This window comes from Felis catus, chromosome B3, assembly GCF_018350175.1.
Source record: "Felis catus isolate Fca126 chromosome B3, F.catus_Fca126_mat1.0, whole genome shotgun sequence".
Lineage (NCBI taxonomy): Eukaryota > Metazoa > Chordata > Mammalia > Carnivora > Felidae > Felis > Felis catus.
This window is the reverse complement of record NC_058373.1, coordinates 145,526,957-145,552,366: the sequence shown is the minus strand read 5'-3', so window position 1 is coordinate 145,552,366 and position 25,410 is coordinate 145,526,957. Positions and strand designations below refer to the sequence as shown.

The 25,410-nt window shown below is 59.9% G+C and overlaps 1 protein-coding gene across 7 annotated transcripts in view; it reads right to left on the bottom strand.

Moving 5' to 3' along the window:
• Window positions 1-16,280, bottom strand: part of ASPG (asparaginase) — a 28,772-nt gene extending 12,492 nt beyond the window's left edge. For 2 of the 7 annotated variants that reach the window (XM_045060613.1, XR_006600034.1), the window contains exons 1-6: window positions 12,610-12,832; window positions 6,157-6,265; window positions 5,370-5,481; window positions 2,937-3,062; window positions 2,555-2,638; window positions 1,582-1,708 (exon numbers count right to left, since the gene is read on the bottom strand). In XM_045060613.1, coding sequence (XP_044916548.1) covers window positions 1,582-1,708; window positions 2,555-2,638; window positions 2,937-3,062; window positions 5,370-5,481; window positions 6,157-6,265; window positions 12,610-12,691 — 640 coding nt within the window. In that variant the 5' untranslated portion in view covers window positions 12,692-12,832. Of the gene's footprint in view, window positions 1-1,581; window positions 1,709-2,554; window positions 2,639-2,936; window positions 3,063-4,699; window positions 5,069-5,369; window positions 5,482-6,156; window positions 6,266-12,609; window positions 12,833-13,524 lie in introns of those variants that run through there. The other 5 variants (XM_023256120.2, XM_023256121.2, XM_045060612.1 and 2 more) reach the window with 4 other exon arrangements.
• Between the last annotated feature and the right edge of the window lie 9,130 nt (window positions 16,281-25,410).

Here is a 25,410-nt window from a genome sequence, read left to right as displayed (position 1 = left end):
CGGGGAGCCCTCCTGACCGCTCAGTGAGCAAGCGGCCCCCCCGCCTGGCTCCCGGCGCCCTGGGAGTACCGCACATACTTCACATCTGCTCACATGTTCTGTCTCGTGACCCCTGGAGGGTGCTCGGGGAAGTGGAGGGTGGGCGGGGGGAGAGGGTGCAGGGTAAGACCACCAGAATGGGAGTCAGGGCTTGGCTGAGCCAACACCTCCCTCTGCGGGCCTCTCCACCTCCGTTTCCTCCCCTGTGGCCCCCTGCTGCCCGGGAAGAGAACCCCGGGGGACAGCCAGGTCGTGGCCATCGCCATGCTGGGATCCCCACTCTGTGTGTCCTGTTGGGATCCAGAGGCACTGGCGGCTTCCAGAGTTACGTGACCAGCCTGCCCATCCCAGGAAGGACCCGCTCCCACCATCTGCTCTCCACAGACAGCCCAGCAGCAGCCAGAGCCCCTCCCCACTCCGAGCCTTCATCATCAGCCTTCCCAAAAAGACTTCCGCCCCTACAGCCCCTACCCGGCCTGGGCCCAGTGCTCCTGAGGCCCTGCCTGTGCTGGAACATTCGAGGAAGCCCCTGTCCCTAGGAAGTCAAGGCTCTGGCCATCCAGAGTCCACTTCCTTCCCTGGTCTCGATCTGCTCACCCTCCTGCGGGTGTGGAGGCCGCTGCACCAGCAGACCCCAGGGCTCTCCCCATGCCAGCCTCCTGGAACCGCCCCTCAGGCCCCAGCGGAGCCCATGTGGGCGAGGAGGCAGCGCTGCCCTCCCAAGGGCCTGCAGTCAGGCGGTCTAACCAGAAGAGCCACCCGGTCCTGCTGGTGCTGGGTCCCCTGCCTCTCAGGCTTCTAAGCCCCAAAGTTCCCCCCAGGAGGGCTGGTTCTGCCAGGCCCTACAGCACCCCTGCCACCACCACGGGGTCTCTAGGACAGGACCCCACAGCTGGTAGGGCGGGGACAGGTGCCCAGGCCCCCCCCAGCTCAGTCAGGAGGAGACACAGGGCAGGCCCCCAAGCTGTGCCCACTGTGCTGTGCCCACCATGGACCCGGAGTGGGGACTCCTGGGGACACAGCAGGAGGGCAGACATCCCGGGTGGAGACAGGGCAGCCCTGGGGGGTGACTCCCTCTGGGTGAGTGAAGCCAGCCGCCCTTGCTGAGAACAAGGTCAGAGACAGCTCTACACTCAGGGAGAGGCGAGAGTGGGTCAGGGGCTCCCTAGGGGCTGGGCTGCCTGCCAGGCTCAGGAGGCAGAGGACTCCCCTGGAAGTTCCAGGGACGAGGTCACAGCACAGGAACCTCGTCCCGGGGGGCCCAGGTGCACGCCAGGGTCACAGACTCCTGAACTCAGGGTCACAGGTCCCCCAAGCCTGCTCCTCCTCTGGTTCAGCCCCCGGCTCCGAGCTGGGGCTCCCCACCGGCGCTCCCCCCTTGGTGGCCCACGCAGGCCCCCTCTCTGAGCGGCCCCCGACTTTGCAGCCCAGGGCAGCAGGGGGACTCTCTGGGGCCCCCAGACACGGTTTCCCGCCCAGCTCCAGGCATGAAACCCCGGGCGGGAGCCCTCACGGGATGGCCCTGCTCGCCGCCCAGCTTACGTATGACGTCAGCGCCCACGACGGCCAGAGGGGGCAGGTTGGGGGAGCAGAAGGCCGCAAACCTGCGCGAGTCCACCTTGGTCACTCGGTTGCCCCGAAACAGCTGATTCTGGAAGAACAGGCAGACCTGTGGGGGAGGCGAGAGGCAGCGGCTCAGCGCTGGGGAGCCCCAGGGCCCTCCGGCCTCCCCCCTGCCATCAGCGGAGCACCCAGTGAGGACAGGTTGCAGATGTCGATTGCGGCTGCTGCCCTCCCTGCCGCCCATCCCTCAGGGCCTGGGGAGAGCCAGGCAGGGAGCTGGCCACCCGAGGGCCCTGCCGCCCCTTACTTCCCACCTGCCCTCCGCCCCCATCCCTGCTTCTCAGGGAGTCCCTGGTGAACTCGGCCCACCCCTCACCACAGTGTCCGCGCTCCGGAGCTCAGGGGCTGGGGGGTCTCGTTCTGCCCCCCGCCCCAGCTGCTCTAGGGCTGTCCCCCTGGGGGAGGGAGGGAGGCACAGCGGTAGGGAGACAATGTGAACCGTGCTTCGGTGAAGCGCCCTCCCCCTGGCACAGGGTCCCCTGCAGTGCTAGGGGGTCTCGTGAGGTCTCCCCGTGCTGCCGTGTGGACAAAGAATGCTGAGCAGGGCAAGCCAGGTCCACAGCTATACTGTGTACAACCTCCCTTTACAGAAACTTACACGTAAACACACATAACGTGAACACGTGTAACACGTAACCCGGAAGGGAACACAGCACGCTGTTAACAGCAGCGTCTCTGGGAAGTAAGACATGGGTGGCTTTGTTCCCTTCTGCTTTCTTTATTTTCCGGGTTTTTCCACGGTGACGGTGTATGCCACTTGTAAGGCAAAAGACACATCTTCAAACCCTGGCTGACGGCTCACCTGCATGTCCCACCTGAGTGCCAACCACAGCCCCCGCCTGCGCCACGCAGGCCACGCCCCCTGCAGCCCACGCCAGGGAGGGAAGGGTACCTCGGGGATCACGTACTGGCCGGCCATGAGCAGGGCCCCCAGCAGGTTCTCACGGCCATCATTCCATAGGGCGTGGATGGGCACCTGGGGGGAGGCCGGAGATGGGCTGAGACTCATGCAATACCGGAGGGAAGAATGAAGGGGGGGGACAAAGAAAGGGCAGCTGGACGAGGCGGACAGCGGGCCATGGATCCCCCCACCCACCCACGGGACCCAGGGCACGGACCAGCCCGGCCGGCCAGAACAGACAGGACAGGCGCTGCCTTGGGGAGCTGCAGAGCTAAGCAAGAGGCCCAGGGTGCGGCCTGGGTCCCCCACGGTGCCAACTCCCCCGGTGGCCTCCGGAAGGCCCTCGTGCTCTCCGGTCAGCCCGGGACATTACCTGGGCACCAGTCAGGATGACGGTTTTCTGCAAGTTCTCCAGCACGAAGGACAGCACGGAGGCCGCGAAGGCCATGGTGTCAGTGCCGTGGACGACCACGAACCCGTGGTACTGCCCGTAGTGTCTCTGTGGGGGTGCAGCAAGCTTAGGCCGGACTCCTCCCAGGGACAGGCCCCTCCTGGGGACAGGCAGCTAGCTGGTCTCCCACCCCCTCAGGGAAAAAAAAGGAAACGATCCCAAATGCAGAGGGAGGGAATCAGGGAGGCACAGGTGGGATCCTGGTCACTTCTGGCCCAGAAGACACTCTGTGGGAAGCAAGCCTCTACCTGGAGTCTCACCCCTCCATGCTCTCCCCCACACCCAGGACAGCTTCCTTTCCTGACACCTCTAATTGCATGAGAGACATGGCCTAGCGGGGAGGGGTCTCTGGACACTCTCCTAGGATAGGAAGGTCCCCTCTGGACTTCCGGCCAGCGTCTCCCCCAGGCGATGCCCAGTCAGGCGTCCCAAGAACACTGGCGAGTTGGAGGACCACACCAGACTACTGTGTGTGTCAGCACAGTTCTCCAGGAGGGCCCCTTGCCGCATGACCACTGCCTCCAGGCAGGGGGCTGTGGGGGTGCGTGAGCCTGCGAGCCCATGGTCCTATAGGAGGGCCAGGCAGGGACACAGCAGTGGGCACAAGGCACAACCGGTGCCGGGAGCTGACAGGTGATCTGGGACGCTGCCTGGAACAGGACCTGGCAGGAAGGCAGGACGCTGGCAGGCAAACGTGGGGAAGGGTCCTTCCAGATACAGGCGTGCTGGCCACCTCTGAGAGGACATCCTCAGGCCACCACCTAGAGGGCAGCCGAGGCCGGCCCTAAGAGGGTGGCTGGCCCGGGCTATGGTCGCAAGGACACAGTTCTGGGAACCAGAGGGTCCAGTCCCTCCTGAAGGGACCCTGATGAAGCCAGGCTGGCCCTGGAACCGTGGTTGCTGAACCATGTGGCGGGCTGGGGCACCCTCTGCTGGCCACACAGGGCACTGCCACAGGCAGGCCCTGAAGGCCCTTTGAGTCTGCATGTGGCCGGACACTGCAACCAGGACAGCAAAGTGGTCAGGCCCCAACCAGAGGACAGTGCTGGCCACAAGCCAGGGTAGCTGCCCCGGACTATGGCCACAGACACACCCATTGGCAGCCAGTGGCCCCGTTCATGCACGCAAGGACCAGGCCCAGGACCACACAGTGTCCTGCTCACAGGGAAAGGGGGTGCAGCCCAGGGAGATGCTCTCCCCGCAGGACTAAAGAACACAAGCGTGTGACTGGGGCCAGACCCCAGCAGCAGGGAAGGGGAGCCTGTGTGATGAGCCTCTGAGGCTTAAGGGAGACGGGTGAGAATTGGGCCTGGAGGAGGTGGGGTGGGGTGGCAGGGCCCCCCAGGGAGGCAGTCAGGCCACAGGGCCAGGCTTGTGCAGGAGCGGGGGCTGGTGATGAGGAGACTGGGCAGAACGGAGAGGAAAGCTGATGGAGGGGCACTCTGGCAGCAGGTCCAAGGGGTCACCACGTGATGCTGTAAACCACAAGACCTGCACGGGGTTCGGAGCTTTTTACGGGCTCCAAATCCACTAAAGTCCCAACTCCAGGGTGGACAGAGAAGGGTGGGCCAGACATGCAGCCTGCCAACCTTCAGGGAAGCATCGTGCATCCCAGCCTAGGATACTAACTCAGACAAACCAATTACAGGAACACACTAGGGCTGCTGTCCAGACCATTTCCTCACCAGGAGAGTGGACATGGCCCTCGCTGCCTATCCTCTGCCTGCACGTGGGAAAGGGCCTCAAGGCCTTGCAGCTGAGATGTGACCCAAGGATCCAGCACTTTCCTGAAGCTGCCATTCTCAGACGTTCCAGGGTCTCAGACCAGGCAGGTGGAGTGCTTCCGCAGCATTGGCTCCTCCCTGGCCCACGAGCCCCGCCCATAACCCGAGCCCTGCCCACACCCCAGTCAAGTCCACACCCAGCCCTGCCCACACTTTCAGTCCCGCCCATACACATGTGTAGCCACGCCTACACATCCCTAGCCCCGCCCACACTCTCAGCCTTACTCTCACAGCCCCTCCCAGTACAGTCCCACCCATGCTCCCAGCCCCGCCCAGTACACACAGCACCGCCCACATTTCCACCCCTACCTACACGCCCAGCCCCACCCATACATACAGCCCCGCCCACAGTTCCAGTCCCACCCACTCAGCCCTGCCCAGTACACGCAACACTGCCCACACTCCCAGCCCCACCATACGTACAGCCCCACCCACACTCCCTCCCAGTATACACAGCCCCACCTACCTAGTCAGCCACGCCCACAAACAGCCCCGCCCACACTCCCAGTTCCCCGCCCCCAGTAACACAGCTCCACCCACACCACTAGTCCCGCCCACACTCCCCAACTACCTCGATGGTCTGGGCAATCTGAACCCACTCGGTGATAGTCATGTCACTGGAGTCGAAGAGGGGCTGGCACTCCAGTACCGTGTAGATGACCCTCTGGTCAGGGCTGGCGGGCCTGCGGGAGGCAGAACAAGGGCTCCCACTCTGTCCCCTCCTCCCTTGGCCTGCTCTGTTCCCCTCCACCCAGCCAGCCCCCCTCGTCCGCCCCCCTGCACTGAGGGGCTTCTCAGTAGGTTCTGCATATCCACAATCTCTCAGCAACCTGAATACAGGGCCCAGCCTTCCTTCCACCCAGAGTGCCCAGGAACAGGGACCTTGGTCCTCACGAGGGGTCACGGCTGGGCCGGGACAGGCTGCTCCCCAGCAGTGTCACCTTCCCAGAACCGGCTCTAAGAGGGGGCCCAGGCCTGGTCCTCCGTGGGCCAGGAGCGGACCCTGGGAGGACGATCTCTGGCAGGAGGGAAGCCAGACCAGGAGGCCATGAAGGGCACCAGGCAGCCTTGGCCCAGAACTAAGAAACAGAGAGAACTTTGCACTGGGGGGAGGCGGGGGCTACCTGGGGCCAGCCCCTGCCTCTCCCGATGGGCTTGGGTCCCCGAGTGGCTAGGCCCAAGGCCTGCAGCCCCCCAAGGCTCACTTGAAAGAGGGCCACGGGTCGGTGCTAAAGCCATGACATTAGTGACCACAGCCTGCCCCACGGACCCTGCAGGAGCCGTCCCGTCCCAGGATAGGCCCACCCCCATGACAGCAGGCCGTCATCCCCGGCTGGGCCCCAAGGCCCCACACTCACGGCAGCACCAGGGTGTCCTCCGGGAGGCCAAGGGCCCGGGCGTGGTCCTCATCATGGAACATGGGCAGCGTCCTCAAGGCAGCGGCCAGGCCCCTCCCAGGGACGAGCACTGCAGGCAGAACCCAGCGCAGGGGGTGTGGGGTCAGGGGCCAGCAGCCACCACGGGCTCCTGTAACCGCCGGCCCCTCCCTCCTCATCAGGGCACTTACCCAACACGCTGGGGGCCAGGCCAGGGCGGGGGCCAGGCCAGGGCAGGGGTCAGGGGTTTGGGGTGGGGACAGAATCCAGGGCCCTGGTGAGATTGGGCAGCCGTTCCAGGTCTGGATGAGACGGCTTCCTCCCGGGGGGCGGGGCAGCCCCCCTCTGGCCACTCCACCCAGGGCCTGCCCCGGCCCACCCCGTCTCCGGGCGACCCCGTGCTCCCAGCTGAGGTTCAGGGGCCCAGGCTGTCCCCCGCCTTCCATCACAATGCAGCGCAACGCACCCACGCTTCTCCCCACCACTTGCCAGGTCACCACACTAACTCCTGCGGGCAGACATGCTGTCTGCTCTGCCTGGAAGTCCTTAGCCCCTCCTCCTTCAAACCCAGTATGTGCTTCGCCCCCGCTCAGGTCACCACCTCCAGGAAGCCCTCCTTGACGTCCAGGCCCCGATGCCCTTCCCACACACTTCCCCAGCGGCCCCTGCTCCCTCACTAGGCTGTGTGACCCCTCCAAAACCCAGAAACATGTCCCATGTCCCAGAAACAGGCATCTGAGGCACTGGGCAGAAATGGCGTTGTGTTTTAGAAAACCCTCAAAGGTCACAGCTGTGTCTGCTAGAAACAACCCCTCGGCAAAGGCTCCCTCTTGTCCCTCCCTGCTCCCTACCAGCACCATGACCTTGGACAGGTCAGCTAACTTCTCCGGGCGTCTCCCACACACTTGGACACAGTGACAAGGACAACAGGGTCCCCTTCCTCGAGAAACGCCTTTAGCTGAAACGAGGAAGGAAGACCTTTCAAGACCGGGCGAGTGGTCACTCCTGGACGACACCCTTGCTCTCGGCCTCCGCAGCCCACGGGGCACGTCCAGCCCCCGCTGCCGCTTAGCGGCCTAAAACATCCTGCTGTTCGGGCCTTGAGAAGCCTCCAGTGCCAGCAGGGCTGTGACCTCACTGGCAGTGCCGGGGGACGGTCTGCCCAGGCCCGCTCGGGGTGTCGGCGGAATTCAGTTCCATGCGTGTACAACTGCTTCTCTGCTGCCTCTCCCACGGGGGCGGTTCTCAGCTTCTAGGGGCTTCCCGCGTTCCCGGGCTCGGGCCCCGTGCTCCGTGTTCACAGCCAGCAACGGCTTTAATTCCCATGCTGTGATCTCTCTGACTTGGCCTCTGAGTCATCTCCTCCCTTTAAGGAGCCGGAAAGCTCACTCGCCTCACCCGCGGACACCGTGCCGCTCAGTCCTTCCTGAGGCCACCGTGAGAGTCTGTCTCCTCACCAGGCCGGCGGCCAGCTTCCCGCCGCTGAACGTGAATCTGCTCTTTTCCTGAGGGCCAGCAGCTCAGCATCAGGCCCTGAATCTCCAGCCCAGCACCCTGGGCCCTCTCCTGTCCCTCGTGCCCACTGATGCCCTCCCTCCCGCCCTGCAGCTCCCGGCAGGGGCTGCCCCCCGACCGTGGCCTTCTGAGGGCCGCTCGGGCAGATCGGCTTCCCACGGCCGCTTAGCACATTACCCCAAACAGGTGGAGAGTGGGCGCAGCACCTCCCTGTCGTCACACAGCATCTGTGGGGCAGAAGCCCGGCCCACTCCACGCTCAGCAGGACCGCACTCCTCGCTCGCTCAGCTTTGCTCAGGCTCCCTCCATGTGCCCACCTTCTGCGTGCCAGGCACACTGGCCCCATGGGTGCTCCTGGGTGTTCATGGTACCATCTCCCCAGCCGGGGAGGGATCCCCAGGGGAGCCCCCGCTCCTGCACACGGCCCCAGCAGGGGCTCCACGCACGTTTAATGCAGGAGTAAACAATGCGGGTTAGCTGCTACCGGGCTGCTTGAGGAAATACCACGTCGATGGGGCTCAGGAGACAGAGGGGGACATCAGTGCACGATTGCCCGCCTGGCCACACCCCCAAGATGCCCGAAGCATGACCAGGACACGTGCCTGCCTCCACACAGGTCCAGGCTCACCAGCCCCACCAGCATCGAGGACAGAACTTCAGAACCCGGGCACGGAGGAGGGCTCACAGCCACCCGGCCGCCCAGCCCTGGCGGCCAAGCTCCCCGACCCCACCCTCGACAGGCTGACGGGCAGCCCCCAAAGGTGCACATGCCCTCCCCGCGAGAAAGGCAGTCTTTGCAGGTGCGATGGAGTTAAGGGTCTGGAGACGGGGGCACCACACTGGATTATGCAGGTGGGCCCTAAGTGTGGGAGACTGGACACATGGAGGAGGCAGCCATGTGAGGACAGGGCAGAGAACCGCATGAAGGCGCCGGCCGTGAAGACCACGGCGATTCAATCACAGCCAAGGAAGCAACAAGGACGGACCCTCGCTGCCCCATGTCAGACGCCTGCCTGTAGCACAAGGGGGCCACCTGCTTGGTCACGTGTTGGAGCAGCCCCAGGACGCTCACAGAGCCACTTTCCACCCCAGGTCCCCGTGGGGGGTGGTGCCAACCTGGGGATCCACGGACGGGGCAGGGGAGGTGGGGATCCACGTGGTCTGGGTTTCACAGGGCGAGCTCATGATGTGGGTGGTCGCCTCCACCCACAGCCAGGCTGTTGCTGGCCGACGGGGAGGCAGTGACCGCCGGGGGCATCCTGCTGCGGCGGGGTGGGAAGCGGCAGGGCCAGAGGACCCCGAAGGGTGGGACCCTGCTGTTCCCGCCCGGGACTTATGTGCGCGGCACAGGCAACGCTGGCCCAAGAAGAGGCGATGCCCTCCTGGTCTGTTCTCTCTGGGCAAAACCCGCCACGGCACTGTGACACCAAAAGAGCGTGGGAAAACGTGCAGCCAGAGAATGGGGGGAAAGAGCTGAGAGAAAGTCAGGACGTCAATGAACAAAAATCGTGCCTTGGGGTTCTGAGACATCCTTGGCTTTTTCAAACCGGTCATTTGTTTTGATTTCCTTACTCGTTCCGCATAAACGTCCGCTCTCACACTGAACTCTAATTTTGTAAATTGTATTATTTTTCTCCACAAGGGCCCCCGCCCCCCCACCAGGCCCCTATAACCAGAAGCAGACCATGCTTCTCAGCTACGGCCAAACCCCTTGTGTCTAAGGGACGGTTTGTCCTCTAGGACTGCGGGTCCCCGGGGAACCACCTATAGCTTCGGCTAGAAAAACGTGAGCGTGTGAAGCTATGCTCAGGGAGGAGGTCCAGGTCGAGTGCTCAGACGCCATGTTGCGGTGACCGAGAGACGGTGGACACCACCCTCATGGGCGAAGCTTGGCTGCAGGACCAACTGTGACCCCCACCCCAGGCTGTCCTGGCATGTTCAGATACCTGCCCCCAAAGTTCTGCTCCCCATGCCGTGTCTGCAAGTGCCTGCAAGGGATGCTGGGGCAGGGCGGCACTCAGAGGTCACAGGGGCCTCTGGCTCCCTCAACCGGATGGGAGGGGCCTCTGGCTTCCTCAGCTGGGTGGGAGGGGCCGCTGATGCTGCTCAGCCTTGGGACCGAGGCCATCATCTGACTCTGCTTTCATGATGCCCCTTGACCTGTGACATCTCTGCTGGACTCAGAGAAGGGATGGGTCCAGGGGTGTCCCAGGCTGCAGCGGCCTCTGCCCTCCGCTCGCCGTCCCGGCCTCTGGCAGGGTTCAGACAAGCGGAGCCGTGTGCCCTGCAGGCCACTGTTCACACCCTCCACAGTGACAATCCAAACAGCTTAGCTGCGGCTGGCCTGCTCCCCTCACCACCCTCTGCCACTGTCCCGAGGCTGGAGCCCCGTCAGCAGTGCCAGGCGAGTTAATCATTGATACTGTCCCGAGTTCAACGACCCCTGCTGGGCTCGGAGAGGGCAGGGGCTGCCCAAGGCCTCCAGTGTGGCCTCCAGCCTCCAGGCCTGGCTCCTGCGTCCATCCCCATCGTGCCCGTGCCCGTGCCCTGGCCTGGGGGCTGCCCTCGTCCCCGGACACCTTTTCAATCTACGCACACTTTTAGGCAAAAAAGCACAAGATGTGTGTCCCTGAACACTGAAAGCAGGCCTGAGGGCTGTCCCTGGCCTCAGGGGGCCAAGGGGTGTATGACACGAGAGGCACAGCAGGGACCAGACCCCATGTCTCTTCCTCTTTCGTCCTCTGGGGTTTAAGCCACACCTCCCCCCCCCCCAAGCCTTCCTGAAGTCGGAGAACTGGGGAAGGAGCAGCCCTCAGCAAGGAGCTAGGAGGCACCACCAAGGCCCCCAGCGGACTAGTCGCCCCAGGCCGCAGCTGCCTGCTCCCCAGCCATCGCCTGCCCCGCAGCTCAGGAGACCAGCTTCCTTGCCCCCCAAGACAGGCTGGTGCTTCTGAGGTGCCTTCCGAGCGCAAGAAGGCGTCTGCTGACCTCGCCTTCACCAGGCCAGGAGGCCCCAGCGCCAGAGTAGGCTCCAAGGGATTCTGGAAGATTCTTCCCCATCTGTAGCCGACCCCCACACCCTCTTTCCTGAGTCAAGGTCTCTAGTTCACCTTCTGAACATGTGACTTCGCAGCCTCTCCGGGAGTAGCAGCACCCGTGGGAGTGAGCCACAGGGCTGCCTCGGAGGACGGGCAAAGAGGTCAGAGAAAGGTGGGAAAGAGGTCAGAGTCCACCAGTCCATGCAGTCCAGACCCTCAGGAACCATGTGTGAGCTCAAGAGAATCGCAGACGGCCACATGCCAAGCCTGGAGGGGCAGCATCCGGGATGGGCCAGGGTCCCAGACGGTCCGCCCAGAGCAGCTCCCCTCTCTTGGCCCAGCCTCCACCTCCCGGCCCCTCCCGCTCTCTCCCACCTGGGTCCAGGCCCCAGGCCCTCAAGGGAGGCCACAGCCACACACAGGGTCCCAGCCGTACAGGTGCCCACGGCCCTACATCCTCTCCCCAGACCGCCTCTGTGACTTGAATCACATGCCGCTGCTGGTTTAATGTCAGCCCCTCTCAGGCTTGTGACGGCCGAGGGAACCAGACAGAGCAGCACCCAGCCGGCCAGTGTCACCGGGGGCCTCCAGGCTTCAGAAGTCCACCCATGAACTAACCAGGCAGAGAGGCGGAAGGCACAGCAGCAGAGGGCTGGCTCCTGGCAGCCCAGGGAGGGGCAATTGGCAGGCTGGGTGGACGGCCACGTCCCTGGGGCCTGAGCCCCCACAGGACAGGGCTCTACACAGGCCTTAGTCCTAGAGCCCGGCATGGAGTGGGCCCCAAGGAATGTGTGAGCTGTCTGTGTCACAGATGGAATAACAGGGACAGAGGCTGGAAAAGCTGCTGTTGGAGCCACAAAGAAAGCACCAGTGGGAAGGGGGGGACCAGGAGCGGTGGGGGAGGGGATGGGCCGAGGCCGAGGGACCCACCAGGACAAAGGAGATGTTCTGTTAGTCCTGGGGGGCGGGGGGAGGGGCGGGGGCCAGAGTTGGTTGTGACAGGGGAGGGGCATGGGACGTCTGCTCTGGCCAGGCCCCTGCAGTGGGAGAGGGGGGAAGTGGGGGGGGGGGGGAGGACACTGCAGGGCCGGGTGAGGGGCTGACCCAGGTGTGAGCACAGACGAGGACTGGAGCAGCAGGGAGGGGCCACTGGCAGGGAGCCTGGGAGGAAGGGGTCAAGATAGTGCCAGCCCACGGGAAGTGGGACCCCTTAGGGACAGTTAACCCGCAGACAGCAAGAGAGTGGCAGAGAGGTTCAAAGATGAGGCTGAGGGTGTGTCCCGGGCCCCCTGGGCTCGGCTGGGCATCCCACACGTCACGGGACCAGGAGGAGCCTTTGGGGAAGGTACAGGCAGTGTCCCACTCTCCCGGCCACGCCAGAACATGCCGGATGCTGGTGCACAGCCATCCACTTCCCACCCCTCCAGGCTCCCCAAGCCAGTCTCCCTGCAGGTGCTCGGCCCAAGCTGATGGTCTGTCCGGGGTCACCCGCGAGCTCCAGCGCCCTGGCCCAGGCCCTCACCCCCCACCCCCAGCAGCAGCCCCTGTCACAGGGGCAAAGACAAAACGCGCAACTCCCCAGAGCCATCTCCTGCACCTGAACAGTCCAGAAAGGTGTGATGGGAGGGTTGCCAGGAGCCCTCAAGCTTGAACAACGTTGGGGGAAGGGATGGGGTCTGGTCACAGCCCCTCACGATCCCTGGGGAGGGCCTGGACTGCCCTAGCCGTGACACCACACGGTCTTGTTTGTCCGGAAAGGGGTGAGATAGAAGCCGTGGGCCCTCGGAGACCCCCGTGGCTCTGTGCAGAGGGATGGGAGAGGCCCCGGAGGGCTCCGACCTGGGAAAGGCCACTGGGCACGGAACGACCCCATTCCACTCACCGCCGCGCTCGATCCGCATGCCGATAGTGCCGCCGGTGTAGATGGCCAGGAGCCTCCGCTCAGGCTCCACCGCGCGCGACATGCCTACCGGGGACCAAAGAACCAAGGGGACTGAGGGCACCAAGGGACGGCGGCAGGCGCACCCAGGGCAGCCGGGGAGGGCTGTGCCTGTGGTGGGGAGACGCGGCGAGCTAGGTGTGCGGGTGGGAGGTGGCGGGTCCTGTCCGGGGGCGGGTCCCGTCCCGGAGGGGGGGGGGGGCCGGGGGGGCGGGGCCTGAGAGGCCCTGGGCTGTCGGATATCGACCAGTGCAGTGGCCCTGGGTGTTGGAGTGGCTGTGACCTGTGACACACAAGCCACGTGCCTTACGGTTGGCCTAGGGGACCCCCCAGCGCGGAGTGGGGGGCGGGGGGGCGGGGGGGCACCCTCCCCTCCCAGGTGGCTCCCACAGACCCCGGTGCTCCAGCAAAGCCAAAGCCCTGCAGGCCACACCCTCGGTGTCACTCCTTGCGGGTGGGGGTGGGGGCAGGCAGAGATGCGGCCCGCCCACTCACTTCCCGGAGAAGGGCGGGAGGGGCCCTCTCCAGGGCTAGGACCCACCCCCCTCACCCCCTCCGCAGCTCTGGAGGGCAGGGAGGGCAGGGAGGGCAGGGAGGGCAGGGGGCAGCAGGCTTATCTCCAATGGGTTTAGCGAGGCTGTACCCTGACCGCTGGGGACCACCCCCCACCCCACCCCCTGGCTCCCCTCGGGGAAAACTGCATTGTCTCCACAACGAGCCCCTCCAGTATTTGATTTCTCTCCAGGGAAGCTACTATGATAACTTCCAACAATGCCAAAGTAATTCCTGTCTAAGCACCAGGCAAGTTTATTCTGTTGTCTGCTGGGGCTGGAGGCTTAAACAATAGAAACTCCTCACCGTCCTGGAGGCTGAGGTCCGGGATCAAGGCATTCCTCCGGGTTTCCTGAGGCCTCTGCTCCAATCGAGGGTGTCCCTCTGCCTCTGTGTGTATCCACACCTCTTCCTAGGAGGACAGGACGTCCTGGATTAGGACCCGCCTAATGGCCTCAAGTCAATCTCCTCTCTAGAGATTGTCTCCAAATACAGTCACGTTCTGAGGGGCTGGGGGTCAGGCTTTATTTACCATGTGAACTTGGGATGGACACGGTCCTGGCCCTCTCCCCCCCCCCCAAAAAAAACCTGGTTGTGCCTCCATTTCCATGTTCCTGTTCGAGTTCTGTGTGTCTGTTCTTGGGCTCCTCCTCTGAGCGGGTCCGGACACCTGCCGGGCCCCTGGTGCTGGGTTAAGTGAGCTCCTGTGCCTGCAGGGGCCACATTCACTCACCCTTTTGGGAAGCCACCCCCTGACCGCCCACCACTAGCACCCGAGGAACGGAGGTTGGGGTCCAGGCAGACCTTCTCCTCCAGGGCGTGGGGTCACACCAGGGCTCCACCTTCAAACTGTGCAGGGGCCAGGGGGGGCCGGTCCCCAGGCCGCCCAGCCACTCTGCCACGTTTTCCTGTTCTGCTCTGACTGCATTTCTGCTATAGCTCCCGATGTCCACACAGTCGTCTTGTTAACCATTTGTCACCTGTATGTAAGGGCCTGCTCTGCTTCTCCAGGCACTGGGGACTTGGCCCCGCTTTGGGCTTAAACCCAAATGTGACCATCGGCCCCTGTTCCCCCGGCCCCCAGGCGGCGCTGGTTTGTCGTAAACTCTGCCGCGTGGAGAGAGGCCGACAAGAGGCGTCAGGAGCCAGCGGCTGCGGAGGTGAGAGGTGGTCGTAGTGGGAACATGTCTTGAAGCTTGGGTGTGAGGCCAAGACCAGAGTAAGGGACCCCTCAAGTTTTGGCCAGAGCTTCACTCTACTTAGGGATGCCGTTTTTGACCACATAGGGAAACCCTGGGGTGGGGATCGGTTTGGGGCCAGGAGGTAGCGAGGTGTGCTGGGGGCGTTACGTTTGACATAGCACCAGACAGCCCAGGAGAATCGAAAGCTGTACCTTCTGGAGTCATCGACGCAGGGATGACATGTAAAGCCATGATGAGGTTGCCTAGGAGCGGAAGCAGGGACCCTGAGGCCCAACCTGAGCCTGGCTCTCCAGCGGCAGAGGCCCGGGGAAGGGGAGAAACTGGAGAGCCAGGAGAGAAGGTGGGGGGTCTGTACACCAAGCCCCAGGGCTTGACTGCAGGGTGGGGGGTCAGGGGCTGACTGTGCCCTGAGCAAGACGGAGGCTCTGGGCAACTGGACCTCATCGTGGGGCAGAGGGGACAGAGCCCCACCAGAGGGCCACTCTGAAGGCCCGCTGAGCTCCCTGCTGCTTGAGGAACTGCTTCTGCTGCAGGGACTGGGCTCCCAGGCTCTGTGTTTAGGACAATGGTGACTGTGGGCCTCTCCCTGGGTGGGGGGAAGCTGTTCCAGGATCCCCCGAGTCTCCTCCACGGGGAAGGTCAAGACTGGGAGCTGAGTCTGGGGGACCCGCACAGGCCCCCCACCCGCCTGTACCTGTTTTATTTCTCAAACGGTTCAAAGGAGCAGTTTCTCAGGTGCCAGGGGTCCCGTCCACACCCTCACTGGTGCCACCCTGTCCATGTCGGGTCAGAGACCCTCCCAGAGCAGGACCCAAGGCTCCCCGGGGGTCCCTGGCCCCCACTCAGGCTCACCTTCTAGAGTTCAGTTCTCAAAGCGCAGCCCCGGTCTAGCCACCTCACCCGGAGCCTGGGGGACACCCAAACCCCTGGGCCCTTCCCCAGACCCCCGACTCAGGAACTCGGGGGGCTTCCGGGGTCCATGCTCTACACACCCTCCGGGGAATTGTGACGCAAGTCCAAGCTGCAGAACCCTTGGTCCAGGCCAGGGGCCAACAACCTGTGACTCTGCCTGTTCCTGGAAATACAGTTTTACGGCAACAGAAACACCCCCTCATGTTCGTCCTGTGTGTGGGAGAGGCCAGGGGAGGACCGTGAGCAGGACCCCAGTGACCACACTTGGGTAACAGGCCCGCGGGGGTTCAAGGGAACCCGGCACACTCAGTCCGCATCGCGAAGCCACTCCCAGGCGCAGGCTTCCGCTCGCCAGGCACCACCTCCGCCTTGACGCTGGTGCCCCAGCAGTCCCAGCAGCTCCGGAGAAGCTCCACGAACAGCAGCCACGCATCCAGAGGGCACACCGGGTGCCACCACGTAGGCCCTGCTGATGGGAGCTGGCGTGGGCAGGACACCCTGGAGTCCTCCAGGAGACACAGGCCCACGCTCCCCGAGGCTCCCAGGGCACGGCCCCTCCAGCCCCTCCGTGCACGACGGGCCCTGAACAGGCCCGCGTGGTGCTGACTGCGGGCCCGGCCCTGTCGCAAGCACCTTGCAAACCCTGCTTTATTCCTCATTCCCTGCACCAGGCACATTCCCTTCCCGCTAGCCCCGTGAGGGAACTGAGCCACGGCCTGGGCTGCACGGCCGTGGGCTGCACACGGGGCCCGTGGACGCCGTGTGGAAGCAGGCTGGCCCGGGCCAGGCCCAGGGGCCGCTCTGAGTAGCTGGGGTGGAAAGTGAGGCCGGTGGTCTGACAGGAAGCCTGCGGGCAGAGCAGGGAACAGAAAAGTGCACTGGGACCCGGGGCGAGTCCTGGAGGCAGAAGTCCAATCGGAGCCCCTAACTCGGTGACACAAGAGACCCAGCACGCCCCCCACAGCCCCTGAAGACGCAGTGTACCCGCCCCTCCCTATGACCCGCGGTCACTGGTGGGAGTGGACGCTGGGTGGAGGGCAGGTGGGGAGATGCCCCCAGACCCATCAACTGGGGGAGGGGCCTCCGCCCCTGTGCCCACTGTGCGGTGACCTCAGGACGCTGGCCGGCGCCGCAGGGCGGCGGCGAGGAGGGGAGACACAGGAGTCCAGTGCCAGTTCTGCCTCAGGCCGCCCGGCCGCACCCCTCTGAACTTAAACACAGGGTGGCATCGAGCCACCCGCAGGCCTCCGGGAGGCGGGTGGGACGGGCCCACAGGGCGCTGCAGGATCGAGAGGCAGCCTCAGCACCCTGTACGTCTTCAGTTTCTTCGTCCTTGGTGAAGAAGGTCCCCTCAACTAAGCCAATGTGTCTGGGGTTACTCTACTTTTCGGGCATGCGTATTCTGCCCCTCCAGCCAGGTTCAGCCACACAAACGGGGCCCAGACCGGGCCCAGAGAGTCAGCGCGTGAGACCACACGTAAGCCTGTTCTCACCAGCTGTGTGCCACCTGTGGTCTGCACGCTCCGGGTCGAGGCTGGTACCCGGCTGCCTCGGTCACGCAAGGCAGCGTGGCGGGCCCTCAAACAGGCCACTGGAACAGGACAGAGTCCAGACGCAAAGCCTCACGCGCTGGCAGGTGGAGGCGCGACACCTGCCCACCCGGCGACCATGCGAGGGAGCTGTGTGCAGGGTGTCTGTTAGGAGGCGCTCTTGGGAGGGAGGCGGGTGGGCCTGTAGTCCACTCCCAGATCTCAGCCAGCCCCGGGGCCTCTGGGATGACCTTCGGAGCTATCGGAGTCAGAGCCAAGGTGCCTTCGAGCCCCGCGTGGACCAGTCACCGGACCCACACCTTGTCGGGAGCACAGCGTGATCGTGGGTGGGTGGTGCTTTTTCCTGCAGCAAATATCCCCAAAGAGGACCTGCCCACTGAGGGCCGTCGTCCAGCAGCTGGAGGGGGGCCCAGCAGTGTCACAGAGCCCTGCACCTGTCAGTGGGACAAGGAAGTCTCCAACGATCGAACCAAACGTTCACATTGGAACAAATAACCGCGGCCCTTATCTCTCCACACACACAAGCCAATCTGATACGGGCCATAAGCCAAACACAAATGCTGAGAGTATAAAATTCACAGAAGAAAACCCTGAAGGATTTCTTTGTGACCTGGGGTCAGGCAAAGACTTCTCAGTTAGGAAACTCAAGGCATGAACCATAAAACTTTTAAACTGACGAGATAAACTTCATCAGAATCCAAACGGCTAGTCATCTAAAGACATTGATAAACAATGAATAGACCACATACAAAAACTCAAGATAGATTAAGACCTCAGCATAAGACCTGAAATGACAAAACCAGAAGCAAACTCGGGGAGAAGGTTCTTGACACTGGACTCAGCAGTGATTTCCTGGAGATGATGCCAAAGCACGGGGAGCAAAAGAGAAGCCGGGTGACATCAAACTTAGAAACTTTTGTGCAAGGGGCACCTGCGTGGCTCGGTCCTTTGGGCCTCAGACTTCAGCTCAGGTCGTGATCTCGCAGTTTGTGAGTTCAAGTCCTACATCAGGCTCGCTGCTGTCAGCTTAGAGCCCGCTTCGGATCCTCTGTCCCCCTCTCTCTGCCCACCCCCTACTTGTGCTCTCTCAAAAATAAAACATTAAAAAAAACCTTTTGCGGTACCTGGGTGGCTCAGTCGGTTGAGCGTCCGACTTCAGCTCAGGTCATGATCTCACGGTCTGTGAGTTCAAGCCCCGCGTCAGGCTCTGTGCTGAGCATGGGGCCTGGAACCTGCTTCGGATTCTGTGTCCCCCTCTCTCTCTGCCCCTCCCCTGCTCATGCTCTCTCTCTGTCTCAAAAATAAATAAAAACATTTAAAACAATAAATTAAAAAAAAACTTTTGTGCATCAAAAGGGAACTATCAACAGAGTGAAAAAAAAGCAACCTATAGAATCAGAGAAAATACTTGTAAATCACTTATCTGACATGGAGTTCATATGCAGAATGTATATAAAGAATTCCTACAGGGGCACCTGTGACTCAGTCGGTTGAGTGTCCGACTTCGGCTCAGGTCACGATCTCGCGGTTCGTGAGCTTAAGCCCTGCATCGGGCTCTAGGCTGACAGCTCGGAGCCTGGAGCCTGCTTCGGATTCTGTGTCTCACTCTCTCTCCGCCCCTCCCCCAATCATGCTCTGTCTCTGTCTCAAAAATAAATAAATAAATAAATAAATAAATAAATAAATAAATAAATAAATAAAAGAATTCCTACAACTCAACAATAAAAATCAAGTAACTCGGGTCGCTTGGGTGGCTCAGTCAGTTGAGCATCTGACTTCGGTTCAGGTCCTGATCTCGCGGTCTGAGTTTGAGCCCCGCATCGGGCTCTGTGCTGATGGCTCAGAGCCTGGAACCTGCTTCGGATTCTGTGTCTCCCTTTCTCTCTGCCCCTCCCCTGCTCACACTCTATCTCTCTCTCTCAAAAATAAATAAACATAAGAAAAATCAAATAAATTTTAAAAAAGCTAATTGGCAAAGAACTTGAATGGACATTTCTCCAAAGATTATATACAAACAGTCAGTAAACATATGATAAGCTGTCCCCCACCACATGTCATCAGAGAAATACAAATCAAAACCATAATGAGATACCACCCCACATCCATTAAAATGGTAACTATTAAACAAACAAAAACAAAAACAAGCGGAAAACCACCAATGTTGGTGAGGATGTGGAGAAACTCGTGGGATTGTGAAATGGTGTGGCCACGGCAGAAAAGTAGGGAGGCTCCTCAAGGTAACTGAAACCAGAGTTACCACATGATCCAGAAATCCCAGTTCTAGCTAATTATCCACAAGGATCCAAAGCAGCGTCTCGAAGAGATGTTCAGCCACCCCTCCTGCTGGGGGCAGCACCGTCCACGGCAGCCAAGAAGTAGAAGAGCCCAGAGTTCTTCATGGACGAGGGACAAAGAAGCCGTGGTCCATCCACACCACAGAACAGCGCTCAGCCTTACCCGGGAAGCAAATCCTGACCCTGCTCCGAAAAGGACGAACCCCGAGGACACTGGGCCACGTGAAATCAAGCAGTCGTAAACAAAAGACAAACGCCACGTGATTGTGTTTGTCTGACGGACCTAGAGTCGTCCCAGTGATAGAGACAGGGAGGAGAATGGCGCGTAGGGAAGGGGAGGAGGTGTCTGATTTGCAAGACGACAAGGTTCCGGAGACCTGGGCCACAACAGGGCGAACACACCTGCCACCGAAACACGGTTAAGCGGGTACATTTTATGTGTTCTAAACGGGCAAGGACAGACCAAGAGAAAACATCTCTCTGACAAAGGACCGTAGAAAACAACATGTGGGGAGCAAAGAGCCCTGCGACTCCCTTACAAAACCACAAACACCCCCCAGATAGTGCCCAAGGCCGCACAGATACTCACAAAGACCCGGCTACAGCGTAGCAGTGAGGAGTGATGTAAAGAGAATTAACTACCAAGGGGGCGAGCAGCATTCTCACGAACGCAGGCGGAGGGCACCCCGGCAAGGAACCGACGTGGAGGCCCCCTCCGCCGCCCCAGGATGAGGGTCAGGCCTCTCTGGAGACGGTGTGGGGGGGCACCGAATGGCCCGAGCTGCGCAGGCTGGGATGACCGAGAGGCTGGCCGGGAAGCCACCTGTGGAGGGAAAAGCACCAGGGGCAGGAGGGCGGCCCCTCCTCCTTGTGCCCTCAGTGCCTCCCCGCCCCCCCACCCCCCGCAAGGCCTAACGCCACGGGCTGGGGAAGCCGGCGGGCGGCTCCGCTGTGACCAAGGACAGCAGAGCAGGCGGATCGGGAGCTGACAGAAGGCCGCTACCAACAGGAGTGTGGGCTCCAGCCACTTGGGCAACTCGGGTAGTTTCTTATGAACTTAGGCCACCACGCCCGCCGTCCGTGACCCAGTAATACCACCACTGCTAGGTATTTATCGGAGGGAAATGAAAGCACCTGGTAAGGACTACTCGGGGCGGCCTCGTTCACAATGGGCCCAACCTGGCGACAGCCCACGCGCTCCCCCGCAGCGGGTATTAGGAGATCGGTGAACTCACATCGGGGAAAGTGGAAGAACAAAGGAGGGCCGGCTGCGGTGACGGGAAGGAACCTCAGAAGCGGGGCGCCCAGCAGAAGCAGCCGGGCACAGGCCGCCACCTCCCACGGCAGCCAGGCTCGACCACGGCGGGAAGGCCCACGGCGTGGCTGCGAGTGGCAGAGCCCACGGACGGTGCCTCAGAGCCGCCCCCTCCCGTGTGATGTACCCCTCAAACAACCGTAACGGGGAGAACAGAACCTCCGCTTTAGGGCGATTCGAAAGCAGAGGAGGGGCCGCGGAAAGGCCCGGGGGCACCGCCGTCTTGCCCGGCACGGCCTCAAATCAAGTGATTTCGTGTCAACCTGAACTCACTATACCCCAGCAGCGAATAGCTTTCACGCAGGCTTCCAAAAATGCTGGAAGAAGTTGTTTTGTTCTAATTCCTCGTCAATATTTCCAGCTCTAGTTTCTATCATTGATGGGGCACGCCTACGACTAGTAGTTTTTCGCAAGCTGAGATTTCGAGGCGCTTCAAGGCCTGCCTGTGAAAACCAGGAGCTGCAGCCAGAGGGCAGTGCTGAGCCCGACGGCTCTCCGTCCCTCCCAGAGGGACACCAGCTGGCTCCACCTGCCTGGGTTTACTGAAACCCCCGAGCTGTGCGTCCCCAGCACTGCCACCGAATACAACTTCCGCAAGGAAATCTGATGTACGAGATCACACACCCCTTTCTAATTACAGGCCTTCGAAAGCACAGCCTAATTCAGCATCCCACTAGCGCTGGCCTACTGTCTTTCAACATTAGGCCTTCTATGAGGTTACAGTGACATTTTTCTTTTTTGCTTAAAAAAAAATCTTTTCAAGTTAATGTCCGAAGGTAATTATTCCAACACAAAAGCAAACCGGTACGAAAGCAGGATGCTATTTTTGTACCATGTCCCCACGTGCTCCAGAATTCTCTCTCCTGTGGCCCCCCAGTTTCCTAAGGAGTCTTCACTTGCTGTGAGGGGCTGAGTCAGCCGTGTCTTTCATTTTCCTTAAAGCAGAGGGGAAGCTCCGTGGTGGAGAGAGAAGATGCTTAATAATACCTACTTGAGTTCTGAGGATAAAAGGAATTCTGGACTTTTCAGCGTGGTGAGCGGGTGGTCAAGACGTACTCTGATCCGGGCAGGTCCGAATGAACGGGCTGGAAGCAGAAATTCGTGATTGCATGGGTCTAGGAGCCATCTAGGATCCATCCATCTGCCTCGGTCTCATCTCATCATTTTTCATGCTCCTTGGGCAACTTAGCGCTTTGTTGTGTATCCTTTTACCTTCGACAGGCTTTTTTTTTAGTACATACTGTACCCGACACGAATTCTGTTGCCTTGTTGTGACATAAACCAAAATTAACAGAAGCTTTAAAGAGCTAATTTCTTGGGGCACCTCGGTGGCTCAGTTCGTTAGGCATCTGACTCTTGATTTGGGCTCAGGTCATGATCCCAGGGACATGAGATTGAGTCCCACATTGGCTCTGTGCCGACAGCGTGGAGCCTGCTTGGGGTTCTCTCTCTCTCTCTCTCTCTCTCTCTCTCTCTCTCTCTCTCTCTCTCTCTCTCCCCCCCCCTCTTTCTCATGCACACATGCTCTCTCTCTCTCTCAAAATAAATAAACTTTTTAAAAAAGGCTAATTTCGCTCCACGGCTGACAGGAAGCTGAGTCCTGCCACTATTCGTGGCAGATTCCTCCCTCCATCAAGGTGCTCTCAAGTCTGAAGAAGGCTGCCAAAGCCCCGGTCGTCAGGCCTGTGTTTCAGGAAAGCAGCAGGAAGGAATCCCAAAGGGCCCACCGCACATCTCCCATTGGATGATGGCCATTATCTAGAATGTGCCCTCCACGTGTTTCTCTGGGCTCCCACTCTCACCCAGACGTGCATAAGCGCATGCACACACACGTACGCACGGCATCCTGGATTCCTGGTCCTGTAAATGAGGTATTCTGCCCGTGTCTGCCTCTTTCCTTCCCCACTGGCCACGCCCCATCGAAACCCCTTCAGCTGACTCTCACGTCGTTCTCCTCACGGCTGCACCCACCCCCAGATGTCGGCCGCAATCGTTAACGTGCCCCCACTGGTGGGCGTTCGCTAATTCTAATATTCTACCAGGACACCGTGCGGCCGTCCTGACATGGGGAAGTCAAGGGGGAGGCTGGGTTTCATTTTCACAGCTATTGCCAGACTGATTTCCAAAGAAGCCAAAACACTTCATATTTTACCAGCACTGCAAGTACTTTTTCCTTCCACCTCCCCACCAACAACAAATGCTACAACTCTTCTGAAAATCTTGCCAGCCGGTCCGTGGGTCTAGAGCTCACGGATTTCTGTTTCCCTACCTACTGAAAATCTGGGCATTTCCATGTTTCTTGGCCATTAGGATTTGCTCTTCTATGGACATTCAGTTCAGATAATTACTGTTTTTCCGTTTGATCATCACTCTTTGACAATTTCTTTAAAGGTTTCTTTATAATATATATTAACTCTTTGTCATCTACATCACAAATATTTTTACAGTCTATCCATCGATTGCCAATGTTACAGTATTTTTGCCATACGAAGTTTTTTTATGCTTATACATTGATACTTTCTTGAATAGCTTCTGGTCTTGCAATCTGGTAGTTACTGAGGGTTCCCCCTTGGGGTGCCTGGGTGGCTCAGTTGGTTGAGTGTCCAACTCTTGACTTCAACTCAGGTCATGATCCCAAATCGCGGTATTGAGCCCTGTATCCAGCTCCATGCTGAGCATGAAGCCGGCTGGAGATTCTGTCTCTCTTTCTGTCTGCCCTTCTCCCCTGCAATCAATCAATCAATCAATCAATCAATCAATCAATCAATAAAAGAGGGTTCTCCTACATCTATAGTGGCATTCTATTCTTGGGCATTTATTCATCCATATACATTTTAAGATTTTTTGGGGCGCCTGGGTGGCTCAGTCGGTTAAGCGGCCGACTTCAGCTCAGGTCATGATCTCGCGGTCTGTGAGTTCGAGCCCCACGTCGGGCTCTGTGCTGACAGCTCAGAGCCTGGAGCCTGTTTCAGATTCTGTGTCTCCCTCTCTCTGACCCTCCCCGTTCATGCTCTGTCTCTCTTGTCTCAAAAATAAACAAATGTTAAAAAAAAATTTAATTTTAAGATTTTTTTATCCAATTCCAAAAAGATGCCTCCTTGGGATTCTAACTAGAATTGTATTACATTCGCATATTAACTTGATTTTTTTATGGTGTAAAATCTTCCTAAACATGCCTTTCCATAGGTTCAGATTTCCATATGATCTGTTTTCTTCATGTGGGTCCTACACCTTTATTCTGAAATGTATTTTTTTCTTCACCATATATATGAAATGTTTGGTGGGTTCTTATTGCCAGAGCGGAGAAAGCCAATGACTTCTGTATTTCAGCTTGTATCCAGAAACCTTACCCAGGCTCACTGTGCCTGTTTGTAGAAACAACGCGGTTTATGCCGAACTGGGAGTCTGGAGCATTGGCACGTGCTAGGCAGAGGGCGCCTATGTGAGCCGCGGGGCACAGAGGCTCTGATGAGCTTCCTGGCAGACGCCACTTCACAGATGCTGTGACAACCCAAACACACTCGCTGTGGCTTCAGCGGGAGACGCCTCCTGGAAGTTGGCACCTGTTTTTCTCTGCACTTTGCCCCACGTGCCCGTTGCCCGTGATTTTACTTTGTGCCCTTTCGCTGTGCTAACTGTGGGCTGTGAAGACAACTCGACAGTGCGTCCTGTGAGTCATTCTAGTGAATGACCAGACCTGGAGGTGGTCTGAGGGACCCCCACACATCCTATCAGCAAAAAGAGCTTTACCGCTTGTCTAGTGTTATATCACTTCCTTTCTCTTTCTGGAGTCTTGTTGTATTTGCTAGAACCTTCAAGTCATTTTGAGCAGTAGTGGTAGCAGACAGTCCTAATTTTAAATGACATGGTTTTAATGTTTTGCTATTTAAGAGAACGTTTAAGAGAATTTCTGGTTTGCATTACATTTAAAAAAATTTTTTTTAATGTGTATTTATGTTTGAGAGACAGAGACAGAAGGAGCGCAAGTGGGAGAGGGGCAGAGAGAGAGGGAGACACAGAATCCGAAGCAGGTTCCAGGCTCCGAGCTGTCAGCACAGAGCCCGACGCGGGGCTCGAACTCACGAACTGTGAGATTATGACCTGAGCAAAGTCAGATGCTTAACCAACTGAGCCACCAAGGTGCCCCGGTTTGCATTACATTTAAGCAAAACTGGTCCTTCAACAACACAGTTCAAGTGTCAGTGACACTGTGTATTAACTGAGTCGCCGCACCAGGTAGAGACTGCCTGAGCTCGCCAGCCTGCAAATCACTACATAAACAACAGCCGCGCCTCCTGATCAGTGACCATCTGGCGCTTCTTCCCAAGCCCATGGGTGACCGGTCACCGCATGTTACTCAGCACCCGGACACCAGCCAGGTCGGGAGCCGTGCCACCTTCCGTGATGGACACACTGGCTACTCTGCGGAAGCGCGTCACCGAAGCCGGGAGTCGACCGACAGAGGTGAGAAAGTGGCAAGGACGGGAAGTGGGGACACTGGAGGCAAATCCAGGGGCAGCAGCGACGGGGCCAGAAGAAAGAGCTGCGGCCAGAGGGGCCTGGTGAGGCCCACTTGATGAGAAGGACGATGTCCCCCCGGGAGTGACGCCGGCCACGCCCCCATGCCCACGGAGCCCTCGACACGTTTCGCGTCGCCCCGAGTGCGAGTGCGAAGGCCGCGCTGGAAGCTCATCGCGACGCGGAACAGACAGCGACAACCGACAGAGGTCCAGAGAGGATGCTCGCGGCACGTCCTAAGTCACAGCGGAAGAGGCGAGCGCTGCTATTGACAAGTTTTTTGCAAAGAGAGAAAACGCTTCGATTCTTAGTGTTTCTGGTCTTTTAAATCAGTGTAGTAAGTACTGTGACTCTTCTCCTGCTCTGTGTCTTTAAATTGGTGGGGAGGGTCTCCACTGTTT